This window comes from Chrysochloris asiatica, unplaced genomic scaffold (assembly GCF_000296735.1).
Source record: "Chrysochloris asiatica unplaced genomic scaffold, ChrAsi1.0 scaffold00124, whole genome shotgun sequence".
NCBI lineage: Eukaryota > Metazoa > Chordata > Mammalia > Afrosoricida > Chrysochloridae > Chrysochloris > Chrysochloris asiatica.
The window spans coordinates 3,792,746-3,806,217 of NW_006408642.1; the positions used below are offsets into that span (position 1 = coordinate 3,792,746).

Here is a 13,472-nt window from a genome sequence, read left to right on the forward strand (position 1 = left end):
ATATCTCTTTACAGGAGTAGAAAGCCTCATCTTTCTCCCACGGAACAGCTGGTAGTTTCGAACTGCTGACCTTGTGGTTCGCAGCCAGATTTGTAACCACTATGCTACCAGCAAACTCATTGCCATCAAGTCGATTTTGACTCCTAGCCACCCTGTATAAGGTTTCCAAGGCCATATCTCTTTACAGGAATAGAAAGTCTCATCTTTCTCCCACAGAACAGCTGGTAGTATCGAACTGCTGACCTTGTGGTTTGCAGCCAGATTTGTAACCACTATGCTACCAGCAAACTCATTGCCATCAAGCCGATTTTGACTCCTAGCCACCCTGTATAAGGTTTCCAAGGCCATATCTCTTTACAGGAGTAGAAAGTCTCACCTTTCTCTCAAGGTGTAGCTTGGTGGGTTTGAACCGACAACCTTGTGGTTAACAGTCCAGTGCTTACCCTACAGTGCCATATAGGGCACCATTTTGGTTCCAGAAAAAAGTAAATGGTTCAAGAAAGGTAGGTACAAGGGAATTTATAAAGAGAAGAAGAAATGTAGAAGATCAACCACTAATTTTAACATGATTGAGTGAACCTTGCCTTCTCCTTCTTACTGAGACCAATGGACATCAGGACACAAGATAGTCTCTGCCCCTCCACCCGGCCCTTATTTAGTAAGACTGGCTTTGAACAGGAAAGAAAAGATTTGTAACAATGGGTGAAAGAAAAAGGACTGGCAGAGTGATTTTGGTCAGGGATTCCCTTAAAGTGCATATTTGGTTTCTTGTGGGTAAGAAAACCTTAAAATCAAAGAAAGGTATCTGTTAATTTTCCTATTCAACAGGTCAGGTCACACACCATTTACAACAGTGAGGATGTGGAGCCTGTACAAAAAGGACTTAACAAAGAGGTTATTTATCAATGAACAAGCACCAATCCCTTTCATTTTCCCATCACTCTGACTTCCTCACTCCCCTTGTTTAAAGCTTCATTAGCATGGCAGCAAATGTCCTATTGTTGGGGTCCACCTCTGAAGGTAAGGACTATTGGTTTGTATCTCCACCTGAGTTACCGATTGACTTGTGGACCCCAAATATGTACAAACATTCTAGACTTGTACCTACAAATAGGATCGTGTTTGGAAAGAGGGTTTTCTTTGTTAATTTTGGTATTATCCAAATTAATACCCAGTAGGGTGATTTCTAAATTTAATCACTTCTAAGGTATAAAAAGAGCAGATTACACACAGGCACACATAGGGAGAAGACGATGACAATGGAGACAGATGAAGAGACAAGGTTGTTGGCAGCCACCAGCAGCTGAAACAGACAAGGAAGGATTCCCCTAGAACCACGCCCTGAATTCAGACTTCCATCCACCTGAATGGCTCTAAAGGCCACCTCTTTGGTGCTTGTGCTACCTGCTTCTACAGAGCGGAGGATGGTGCTTTGCTATGCTGGTACCCCAAGTGCCAGGTACTCCTAGTTGATTTGATGTCAAGCCTGATGCTTTCGTGGTGAAAAAATGTGAAATTGTGCAGTGCTTCAAACTAAAAGGTCAGTGGTTCAAACCCACCAGCCACTCAGGGGGAGAAAGATGAGGCAGTCCGCTCTGGTAAAGATTCAGCGGCAAACCCTGGGGAGCAGCTCTCTTCCTTCTATAGGGTTGCTGTGAGTTGGAATTGACTTGATGGCAGCAGGTAAGTTTCTCCCTGAATTGGTTAGGTATCGAGCTGCTAACTGCCAAGTTGGTGGTTCAAACCCACAATTTGCTCTATGAGAGTTTCTGCTATTGGCTCCTGTAAAGATTTCCATTCTCAGAAACCCTAAGAGGCAGTGCAGTTCTGCTCAGTCTTTTAGGGTTGCTATGAGCCAGAATCAATGGCAGTGTGTTTGGTTTTGTGGGAACTTTTGGTCATGTTTATTGTTTACGGATTATCTTTCAGTTGCTGTTAAGGCAGTGGGTTTGCAAAGTCCAATCAGCACCAGGATCCCCTGGAAGTCTTCAAACTGGTTCATACTGGTTTGGCCCTCTGCTAAGAATTTGCATTTCCACCATACAAATGCAGAATCAGAACTCAGTATTTTAACAAGATCCTGAAGTGATTCTTAGAAAACACCACATCAATGGTGAAATTGTTCACTACTGTTAGGTGCCATTGGGTTGCTTTTGACTTACAGTGACCTTGTGTATGTTTCCGAGGAACCACTAGTGGGTTTGCACTTCCTGCTTTATCCTATAGTGTCACACTATTGTTGTTGTGCCAGTTGTTCCGACTCACAGCGACCCTGCATAGGGTTTTCGAGGAATACTTAGTGAGCTTGAACTGCCAACCTTGTCCTTCAAACTGACTTTGCAGTCCAGTGCATTAACCCACAGAGCCACAACTCTGAAATTGTTCACTACAAATCAGTAAATAAGCAAAAGTAAACCTGCGCTTGCCTTGCTGAGTCCAGAGATTGTAAATTTGAAAAGAGGCTTTGATTCTATAGGAGGGTGCTGTGGGGTTGGGAGAGAGGTATATAACTAGAAGTGAAAAATTGCGGAATCGTTCATTACAGAATAGTAAGTAAGCACAAGTGAGCCCATGTTTGCCTGGTTTATGGCTAATCCAACACTACACTTAGGGGAGAAAGCTGAGTAGGAAGCCCACTCAGCTTCCTGCCCCACAGGTAGGAACAGGGTCACTGCTCAGAGAAGGGCTGCAGCCTGGCCAAGAGGGGCTGTCACACATACCACCAGCAGGTGTTGGGCATGGCAGGAAGGAGCACCTCCCCTGGAACATTGTCGCCTGTGTTGTCTTGAGAAAGGACAATGTTGAGTTTATCTGAATGAAGTGGCTCCTGCAAGAAGAGCCACCATGAACATCACCTGGCATGTCCTGAACACTCCCAGTGGCCTTGCACTGTGCCAAGTACGTTCGATACATTCCTTACCTGAAATCTTCACAACTCCAGGATCATCCCCATTTGACGGATGCGGAAACTGTCTCAGAGAGGCTGAGCCACTTGCCCAAAATCAAAGAAATGGTAGAGCTGGGATTCAAACCCAGTTTGATCCCAACCACTATGAAATCCTTCTTTCCTTCCTACATTTGATAATGGTGGCGATGGTGGTGTGCCTTGGAGTCGGTTCCGACTCATAATGACCGTGTACAGGGTTTCTGAGGCTGTAAATCTTTACGGGATAATATTAGTAATCATAAATTTCAGATTTGCTTAATCTTAACAGAGAACATGAGACTTGGACGGAATTAGAGGCCATGTAGTGTTGGCTATGTGGTCCTGGTGTTTGGAGAGAGGCCCTGGTTGCCAGATTGCTAAGTTTTTTCCTGGGACAATGACAGGAACCCATCCCAGCTGTGGGCTTGTGGTGTGGTAGGCCTAATTACCAGGAGAGCAGAAGAATCAAACTGGATTTTCCAGGGAAGCTTTTTAACTGAGGTGGACTGCACACACAGTCAGGAGAAAGATGAGGCTTTCTGTTCCTGTAAAGATTTACAGCCTTGGAAACTTGATACAGGGCTCGACAGTACCTAACAGCAGCAAGAACATTTATGATAAAACACATGGAGCGGATAAAGTGCAGATGTTCAAAATAAACTCAATGACTGGACAGAGAGTCACTTACAACCACCACCCAATCCCCAAGTTTCCTTGTGTTTATTTCAGTCTCTACCCTCTGCAATGGGTGGAATGGTGTTCTCTCAGAATTCACATCCAGAATGTGACCCTATCTGGAAATCGGATCTTTACAAATCTAAGTAGTTGAGATCATACTAGATTAGATAAGAAGAGGAAGGACACACACAGGGAAATACACACACTGGAGTGACACCAACAGCCAAGGACACCAACAGCCACCAGATCCTGGAGGTGGCAAAGGATTAGTCTCTATAGACTTGGGAGGAGCGTGGCTTTGCTGACACTTTGATATCTAACTTCTAGCCTTCTGAGAATAGGAGTCCTGGTATGGTGCTGTAGGATAAGCACTTGACTGCAACAAGGTCGGTTTAGACCACAAAGTTGGCTGTTTGAATTCACCAGCCACTCCTTGGAAATCTTGTAGAGTTACTATGGGTCAAAACTGACTCAACAGCACTTAACATCATCGTAAGCATCCCAGTTTATGCTACTTGGTACTCACAGCCCTAGGAAATGAATACACCCCCTCTTCCCACTAACCACGATTCTGACTGCTATCATCACAGATGTCTTCCTGTTCTAGGTCTATATATATCAGACAGCAGGTACTATTTTGGGTCCAGCTTTTCACGTAACATTACGTCTGTTGTAGTCATCATGTCATAGCATGTACACCCATAATTCATTGTTTGTTTTGTCTACTGTATGAATATAATCTGGTTGATGGGCATTTCGACTTTTTACAGTTTTTGGCCATTATGAATAAAGTTATGTCAGACACAAAAGGACAAATGATGCATGGTCCTCATATGAAATATCCATAATAGACAAGTTAATTAGTAATGATTACCAGAGGCAGATGGGAATGGGAACTGGGAAACTGGGAAGGTATTGTTTAAGGGGTACTGAGTTTCTGTTAAGGAGCCCTGGTGGCACAATGGGTTAAGTGTGGGCTGCTAACCACAAGGTTAGTGGTTCAACCCCACCAGCCACTCCCTGAGAGAGTGATGAGGCAGTCTATTTCTGCACAGATGAATAGTCTCAGGAACTGACGGCGCAGTTCTACTCTGTCTTATAGGATCATTGTGAGCTGGAATCAACTGGATGGATGGTAAGGGGGTTATTGTTGTTGTTGTTTCTTTTAAGGGTAATGGAAAAACTTGGAACATGGAGACTATAGAATCAATGAATTATACATGTAATAATGGTTGTGCGTTGGGTTAATGGACTAGACTGCAAAGTTGGTTTGAGCCGCAAGATTGGCAGTTCAAGCTCACCAGCATCTCCTTGGAAACCCTAAATAGGGTCACTATAGGTCAGAACGGACTCAATGGCACTTAACAATGTTATATACAAGGGGGTTCAAAAAGTTCACGGAAAAAAGGAGTGGAAATGTTTCACTATCCTTCTGAATTTCTCTTATTTCATCGCAATGCTAACAAAATAAAGCTATGAAATCGGTCTTTTTGGTGATGTAAACATTCATTTCTCTTGGGCTTCTAGCTACCAAGGGGAGCTGCCGAGGTATGGGGCAGCTATGCAATTTAGCTTTAGTAGAAAACTGCCGAATGTTAACAGTGATTATACCCTGCTACCCCACACCAGGACTTGTGGGGTGTCCTAGGATAAGTACTTGACCTCAAGGTCGGTCACTCCTCAGAACCAAGTCGATGGCACTAACAACAAAGCCCCCATCAACAGTGTTTTAACCTGAGTCTTCATTGCTGTTTGACCGGTAAAGGTTATAGATAAGGAGCAATCTAGTGTGGTTAACAGGGACGTCATGGCATCACGGTGGTCAAGAATCTACTCAGTCAGAGCTCCTGCAGGAGAATGGCAGGATGGCCCCAGTGCTGTGCTTACAACACCCACTGTATTGGCCCTGAGGCCACACTCGTCAGAGGCTGTCGGCCAACGAGAGGCACAGCAGGGATGCCTCTCTAACAGATGGCTTTGGCTCAGGGACCCCTGATCAACCTGGTGCCATTTACTTCCAACTACTCTACAGCCTGGAACTCTACCCACTCAACGCCCTACCCTGCCCCGTCTCCTTCACAGGAGCCAGATTTGCTTTGAGTGATTCTCTGTGCACCAAAGATTAAAACAAAGATTTCCTTCCCTAAGGACAGATGTGGTCTTGGGTTAAATGTTCTAGCCAACTTCCACACAAGACAGGTAAAGGTTTGCTGCCAGGCATGGTAGTAGGCAGCCTGCGGATGGTATACACGACCCTGACTGACAAGACATCTGGACTGAAGGACAATGAATGCATACTGAAGACCAGAGCTTTAGGCTTCCCTGAGTGCGATGACCCTCATAACTGCACATGTCCCTCGAGGGGCCCAGGGGACTTTGACTGTGGGCTGTTACAAGAGATGCTATCTCCAGTCAAGGCAGTTCCCACAACCACTGATGTGGGCCTCATCTCTTCACACCTGAGCAGTCATTGAGAGGTAACGGAACAGGCCCTGGGATGATGTGAGGGCTCCTCCTGGGGAAGAAAACAGCTTGGTATGGCTGAGAATGCTCTCCTATATCCTTTCCAAGTGACTCCGATGCCAAGTGAGGTCCAGCAGATCTTGTGAACCTAAGAAGAGCCCCTCGTGGACACTACTCTCTCTCACCACAGCCCGTACCTACCTGCTTTTACTGCCAGGCTCCTCACCTACCCAACCAGCCTGCCTTGCTTCATCATCTTTGACACTTACCTGGTGTTATGTCTCCTTGGTTACGAACCAGAATTAGAGTATTTGGATAATGACGAGGAATCCCTGGTGCAAATGGTGACGTGTTCGGTTACTACCCGCTATGGTGGCAGTTGGAACCCACCCAGAGGTATCTTAGAAGAAAGGCCTAGCAATCCACTGAAGACCCCATGGAGTGTAGTTCTGAAACACATGAGGACACAAGTCGGAACTGACTTAACGGCAACTTGTTTTGTTTTTTTTTGGAGCAGAGGGGAGGTGTTTGGGTATTACTACCAGCCCCTCTTCTGATATGGCAAAGATGACAACTTCAGCAGGATGCGTATAACCATTTAATGACTGCTCCACATACACCCTTCACTGGACTACGGGTGAATTTCACAACGGGAGCTGACGAACCACCCACCCAAGCTACCACATGATTACTCAGTTTCCGGAAACCTAGATCCCAATCAGAAACAACTCAGTAAGAAATAGCATGATCACTTAGCCCCAGAGGTACCCAGGGTGTCTGGATGCTCAGATGGGGAGGACGATGGAGGATGTTCCACCTTACCATCGTAAAGAGGAATGCTGTGAACACCAAATGCCAGATGCAAAAGAAGACACTGAGGCACAGGCCTAGCTCAGGCCTTCTCAATAAATAAATAAATGCCAGAAGCCACCACTGGGGAACTCATGGGCCCAAGGACAGTGAGTGGGAGGGGCCACCTTCTCGAGGTATGGTCACGGCCCGCGTCGCTACGTGCTGCAAATCAGCACATCTGCAAAGGGTCCCAGGAGGATCTTGTTGAAGATGCAGCGGACCCACACCAGGTAGGTAGTGAAGGGCTTGATGTTGTCAGTGAACGTGTGGTTCTGCAAGGTCAGGATGTAAGGCACGTAGGTGTTTTCCCCCTGTTCCTGAAGCCACACCTCGTACTTGACCTCCCTCACCTTCAGGTACTTGAGGTTCCATGGGATCTGCCAGGAGACAGTAAGGCGGGCCTCCGAGGCCCCCTGCACTGATGTCTGGCACCGCGCTTCCCGCACCTTGCCCGGGTATAGGCCGACTGTCCACTTCTGCTTCCGTGGCCCGGGCCGGCCCTTTACCACACGCCGGATGGTTTGGATGAGGGATGGGATGTCCACCCTGGTGTCCTGGTAGATTCGGAATAGCCACTCGGGGTTCCGGCAACAGAGGTGTCGCGGGACCTCACGGCTTTGTAGGATACGGGCCTGCTCGGCCCGATCCAGGTGGGCAATGCCCCCCTGGTCCCAGGCCCGCTCAGGGTGAGTGACTGTGTTCTCTGGCACTATGTTCCGCCAGGCTACATACTGGAGGTCCATGCCGGGCAGCATGGCCAGAGTCTTGTAGGGGCTGTAGTGATCGGGATTGACAGCATATGGAAAGAGCTCAACCACGGTCGCCCCGCGGGGTAGAAAGAGGGTGGTGATCAGCTGGGCCCCATGCATGCTGACCAGCATGGAGGCATTGCTGACCAGCCGTACAACATCTGCAAAGGCATGGTCCTCCAGGGACACCGTCACGGTCTTCATCTGGAACTCCTGGGCCAATGCCAGCAGCAGCTCAGCCTCATTCAGGATGAGTCTGTTCTGGGTGCGGCTGAAGACCAGAATGTACTCCTCGCCCAGGGGGGTTCCTGTGTTGCTCACATTCAGCTTCTCAGTCATGAAGCGTGCAAACTGCCGGATCTCATTGCCTGAGACGAGGATGTTGGCCTTTGGGCCCTGGGGCTGGACAAAGCCATACTGGTACCAGGTGGTGATCTTGGAGAGGCCCACAAAAGCATGTGAGAAGCATAGCAGCCGGCCGAGGGTCTTCAGCTGGGCCCGTAGGAGTGGCTGCTTGGGGCTGAGAAGCTTGTAGAGGTCAAAGTGTGCCCCCTCCCCCCAGCCCTCCATGAAGAAGAGCCGGGCCTCATGGGCCAGGCCGGGGAACTGCCGCAGGGTGTAGAAGAGAGGCAGCAAGTCATCGTGGAAGACATGCATGAGGTTATCAGGGTTGAAGCGGTTGGTGATGAGGGCCACGTCGGGCACGAACACTGGCTTGGGCATGAAGCGCAGGGCAGCGGCAGGCAGTTCCACGAAGTTGAAGTACTGGGTGTTGTGGTCCTCCACAGTGGACAGATCGAGCAGGGCAGGCTGGAAGCGCCGTGAACCCAGGTTGGGCAGCATGACAGAGGTGTTGCCATGGAAAAAGATGAACTCCTCAGCCTCGTTGGAATAGCAGAGCCACTTGAAGCGGCAGATGCGGTCGGTGTGTGTGCGACCCGTGCACACCATGTGTGTACCGCCCTCCATCAGGATCTGCAGGGCCTTGGGGTAGTCGATCCTCAGCGCTGGGGACGGCTCGGAGGCCTGCCGGCTGATGGCCAGCTCTTCCTCCAGAGTGGACGCATGCTCCCACAGCCGCACGTGCTTCCACAGCACTGCCGCCAGCACTGACACCAGGAGCGCGTTGAACACTGCCGAGAGGTGCATCCTAACGCCACCGGGGGGCCCTAGAGAGATGATGGCCACCAGGGTATGCCGCAGGCCTGGTGGGCTTCACCCATCCCTATGGGAACCTTGAGCACCAGCCAAGGCCTGCAGGAAGGGAAAAGAAAAAAGGAAAGGTGTTGGCATAGTCTGTCTGGAATCTTTACAAGCTCCTACTGTATGCCAGATGAGGCAGTGGTGGCTCCCTGGTAGAATGCTTGCCTTCCATACAGGAGACCTGGGTTCGATTCCCAGCCAGGCACTCGGCTGCTAGTGGAAGCCTGTATGTTGCTATGATACTAACCAGGTGTCAGTGGAGCTTCTAGACTAAGACTAGGAAGGAAGGTCTGATGATCTAATTCCAAAAATCAGTTGATGAAAACTCTGTGGTTCACACTAATCTGATACCAACCAATTATGGGAATGATGTAGGACTGGGCAGTGTTTCATTCCTCTGTGCATGGGATTGCCATGATGCAGGAACACATGGACGGTAGTTGACACAACATGGGTATTTTACACACTGCTAAGTACCGTAGATTAGGTTGTTATTTGGACAGTGTTCATTCCCTCCTCACCATGTCCATGGTGGAGTGTAAGTTCCCACACCTTGACTCCGACTTTCCACTTGGAGCTGTAACTTGTTTGTAAAGACAATGAGATATTAGAAGCGCTTACACAACGGGCCTTGTCCTGATTATGGTTAAGGCAGAACGGCGAGCAGAACGTGCTCAGGCTCACTAGCTGGTCCCAGGAGGAGCGACATCATGTGAGGAAGAACTCCGCCAGTCATGCTCACCTAACCAGCTCACCGAGCCCCAGCCAAGCGCAGCAGCGCCATCCTGTCAGCACAGGCGGTGAAGCTAAATAAAGGCTCCTTACTGTCCATCAGGGAAGTGCTGTGGTGGTTTGTCACACAGCATCATCTGCAGCCAAAGCTATCTGACAGGGAGAAGCACATGTTTTCAGCTTCCTAAGTAAGCTGACCTTGCTAGGGGCGTGGGTGACAGAGGTAGGTCCCCGTTAGGTCCCTAGTCTACAGTACAAAGTGGGGTATACCTGAACAGCCTTCTGGAATCAGGGGACACTGAAAAACGGATGCCCGTAGTGCTGGTGTGCTGTTTCTCTTCTTGTAAGAGCTAATTCCCATGTGCTCCTGCTCAGGAAGCATCTGTGCGCTCAGGATCTGGTGGGAAGGATGTGATATTCACGGAGAAATTGCTATTAATGGTTGGGCCCCTTTTCTAATGACCGCCTGCCTACTCAGAAATCTGGGATGACCTATGACTGGAGTGTAGTTGCTTTCATCAATTGAACTGTGTCTTGTGTCTTCCAAAAATATGTTTTGGAATCCTAACTCCTATACCTGTAGAGGAGTCCTGGTGTTACACTGTAGGGTAAACACTGGGCTGCTAACTGTTAAGGTCGACAGTTCAAACTCCCCACCAGCTGCTTTTCAGAAACCATATTCAGGGTCACTGAGAGTCAGAGGGAGAGCCTTTCTAGAGTCAGTACACTGAATTTGGAATTTTAGCTTCCTATGAAAGCTGGACAGTGAATAAGGAAGATCGTAGAAGAATTAATGCTTTTGAGTTATGGTGTTGGAGGAGGATATTGAAAGTGCCATGGGCTGCCAAAAAAACCAACAGATAGATACGCTTTGGAAGAAGTGCAGCCAGAGTGCTCCTTGGAGGCCAAGATGGCCAAACTTAGTGCCTCATACTTTGGACATATTGTCAGGAGGGACCAGTCGCTGGAGAAGAATATCATGTTTGGTAAGGTGGAGGGTCAGAGAAAAAGAGGAAGACGCCCCAACAAGATGGATTGGCCAAGTGGCAGCATCGATGAACTAAAGCGTGGCAACAGTAGTGAGGTTGGCCCAGGATCAGGCAGTGTTTTGTTCTGCTGTGCATAGAGTCGCTATGGGTCGGTACTGACTTGATAGTACCTAACAACAACAACAATAGAAATAAATTTCAATTCATTACAACCACCCACTTGTGGTATTTCTGTTATGTTGTTGATGTTGTTAAGTGTTGTTGAGTCGGTTCCAACTGTATAGAGTTTCCGAGGAGTGGCTGGTGCGTTTGAACTGCCGACCTTAAGGTTTAATCCAACCTTGAAGTCAAGTGCATATCCTATGGTGCTACACCAGGATTCCAAGAAACTAAGACAGCTGCTAAACCAAAGGTTGGAGTTTCAAATCCACCCAGAGGCACCTTGGAAGCAAGTCCTGGAGATCTACTTCTAAAATATCAGCCACTGAAAACCCTATGAAGCGTAGTCCTACTTTGATGCATATGGGGTTGCCATGAGTCAGATTCAGTCCGACAGCAACCGCTTACCGGTTTATCCCTGGCTAGCTTCAGATTCCTGGTGTCATACAAATTCCATCCCCCTAAATTAAAAGTATTGATGTGCAATCTTGCCCAGAAAGATATGGTGTCTAATGCTAGGCTTTAATCCATAAAGTATGAGAAATTATCATAAGAAGTACGCGTAGAATCCTGGGAGGAACCTCAAGGTCAGCAGTTCAAGTAAAATAGAAGGGGGGAAAGCCGGTAAGAGGACCATACTGAGCAAGCTACAACCGTTCTGCGCAGGTGGACTTTAAACCTTAAAACTGAGGTTCTGGAATGGGATGACTTACAGCCTAAATTAAAACTCCATTCTGAATTAAACCAAAAACTTCACCTCTACTATTCTAAAGAAACAATCGATCTTTTTGTCAAAATTGAATTGCTGTAACACAAAGAGGAGTCAGGATTCTGGCTTGAATGAGGAGTTGTTCGTTGAAGGTTGTCTGTTAGGAATGTTTATTCAGCTTGAGCTGAAAAGAATACCTTTCTCGAGGATGTCCCCAGAGGTTGAAAAATAGTTAATAATGTTAAGATGAAGCCTGTGGTAGTCGTCATTACGTGCCGTGGAGTCGGTTCCAATTCAGAGCAACCCTGTACAGGGTTTCCGAGGCTGTAAATCTTTATGGGAGCAGAAAACATCATCTTTCTCCCGTGTAATAGCTGGTAGTTTCAAACTGCTGACCCTGTGGTTAGCAGCCCATTTCATAACCACTACGCTACCAGAGTGCCTTAAAATGAAGCCTTTAGGAGGTCATGAGACTCTGTAACCAAGATGAGGTCAATTACCCAAATCTTAATCAAACTTCATTTTCATTCACTAGAATCTTCTCCATTTCTTTTCTGCTCTTTGTAAACCTGTAACTTGCTAAAGCCTAAGCCTGTTATCTTAAGATAAGGGGACAGGCAGTATTTATTTAAATGGTGTAGTGGTTAGAGTTTTGGTCAATTTGACAAGGCTAGGATTTCCAGAGGTTTGGCAGTTAAGAAGTGCTTATTCCTGTGGTGATGAAAACTAATACAGGCATGGCTAGCTCTATGATAAGCAACTGTGTGTAGCCAATCAATTGAAGGGATACTTCCTTGGGGGTGTGGCCTGCTCCCAATATAATGGACACATGGGAGGGATTCTCTCTCTCTTCCACTGGGGACCCGGGATTCTGTAATTGTAAGCCCTTTCCTTGATAATAAACTTCTCTTTCTATGTATATACATGGACTCCTGGTGTGGTACTATAGGATAAGCACTAGACTGTGAATCATAAGATTGGCAGTTTAAACTTACCAGCTGCTCCCTGGATACCCTATACAGGGTTGCTATGAGTCAGAACCAACTCGACGGCACTTAACAACAGCAATATGTATACATACATATGTTTCACTGGTTTTCCTCCCCTGAAAATCCAGCCTAAGACAAATTGCATGGAGGCCATGTCGAACCTCCTCTGGCTTCATAAGGGGAAGGAGAATCAAAATCAGCTTAAGGCAGCGGTCAGACATGCCTCCACCCTTCCTATTCTGACCCCAACCATTCCTGTCGTGGCAGTCTATGTCTCTGCTGCATTGGAAAATCTGTTGCAATGGCCACACTGAACTCACAGACAATGCTCACAATGATGGGGTTTATTAGGAAAGTGAACAAGGTACAATTCAGAATCGGAAACAACTTTTCTAGATAGAACAGTTCTCTGGTCTGGAGTGCGTCTTGTAAGCCATACTGCAGACATGTCTTTCTCTCATCCTCTGCCTCTCAGTTATGCTGCCCTAACGCCTCTGTACTGCTCGGGCAAGTGCTGCATAGGTCCTTTATTCAAAGGGCACCCCATTCTTCAAGCCAGGATTCCCGAAGGCACATGGTCTCACTCAGTCTCTCTGTGCTGCTGACTCTTCCATTCAAGGATCTTGGGGTCCTAAAGACATGGTGTACTCGTGGCTCTTCTTTCTTGTTGGCAGTTAAATTCCCCTTTGCTGCTTCTGAGATGGCTCATCTTGAACTCAGTGGAAAGGCAGAAACAACCAATCCTTGAGTTAGAGTCCCATTTACCCTATTTGCATGGTCTGACTAGATTGTGAATGGAGTCCTGGTGTAGTGCTGTAGCATTAAGCCCTGGACCGCAAAGTCAGTTTGAACAGCAAGGTCAGAGGTTCAAATCCACCAGCCGCTCGTTGAAAGCTTTAGAGCGTCACTATGAGTTGGAACCAACTTGATGACACTTAACAACAAAAACAACAACAACTAGACTGTGAACTACAAGGTCAGCAGTTTAAGCCCACCAGCCGCTCTGTGGAAGAACAATGACGC

At 47.5% G+C, this 13,472-nt stretch overlaps 1 protein-coding gene across 1 annotated transcript; it reads right to left on the reverse strand.

Annotated features, from left to right (window-relative positions):
- Positions 1–7,074: 7,074 nt before the first annotated feature.
- POMGNT2 (protein O-linked mannose N-acetylglucosaminyltransferase 2 (beta 1,4-)) lies at positions 7,075–8,817 on the reverse strand. Its single transcript, XM_006868773.1, has one exon. It carries the CDS (start codon positions 8,815–8,817, stop codon positions 7,075–7,077), a length of 1,743 nt encoding a protein of 580 aa, XP_006868835.1.
- Between the last annotated feature and the right edge of the window lie 4,655 nt (positions 8,818–13,472).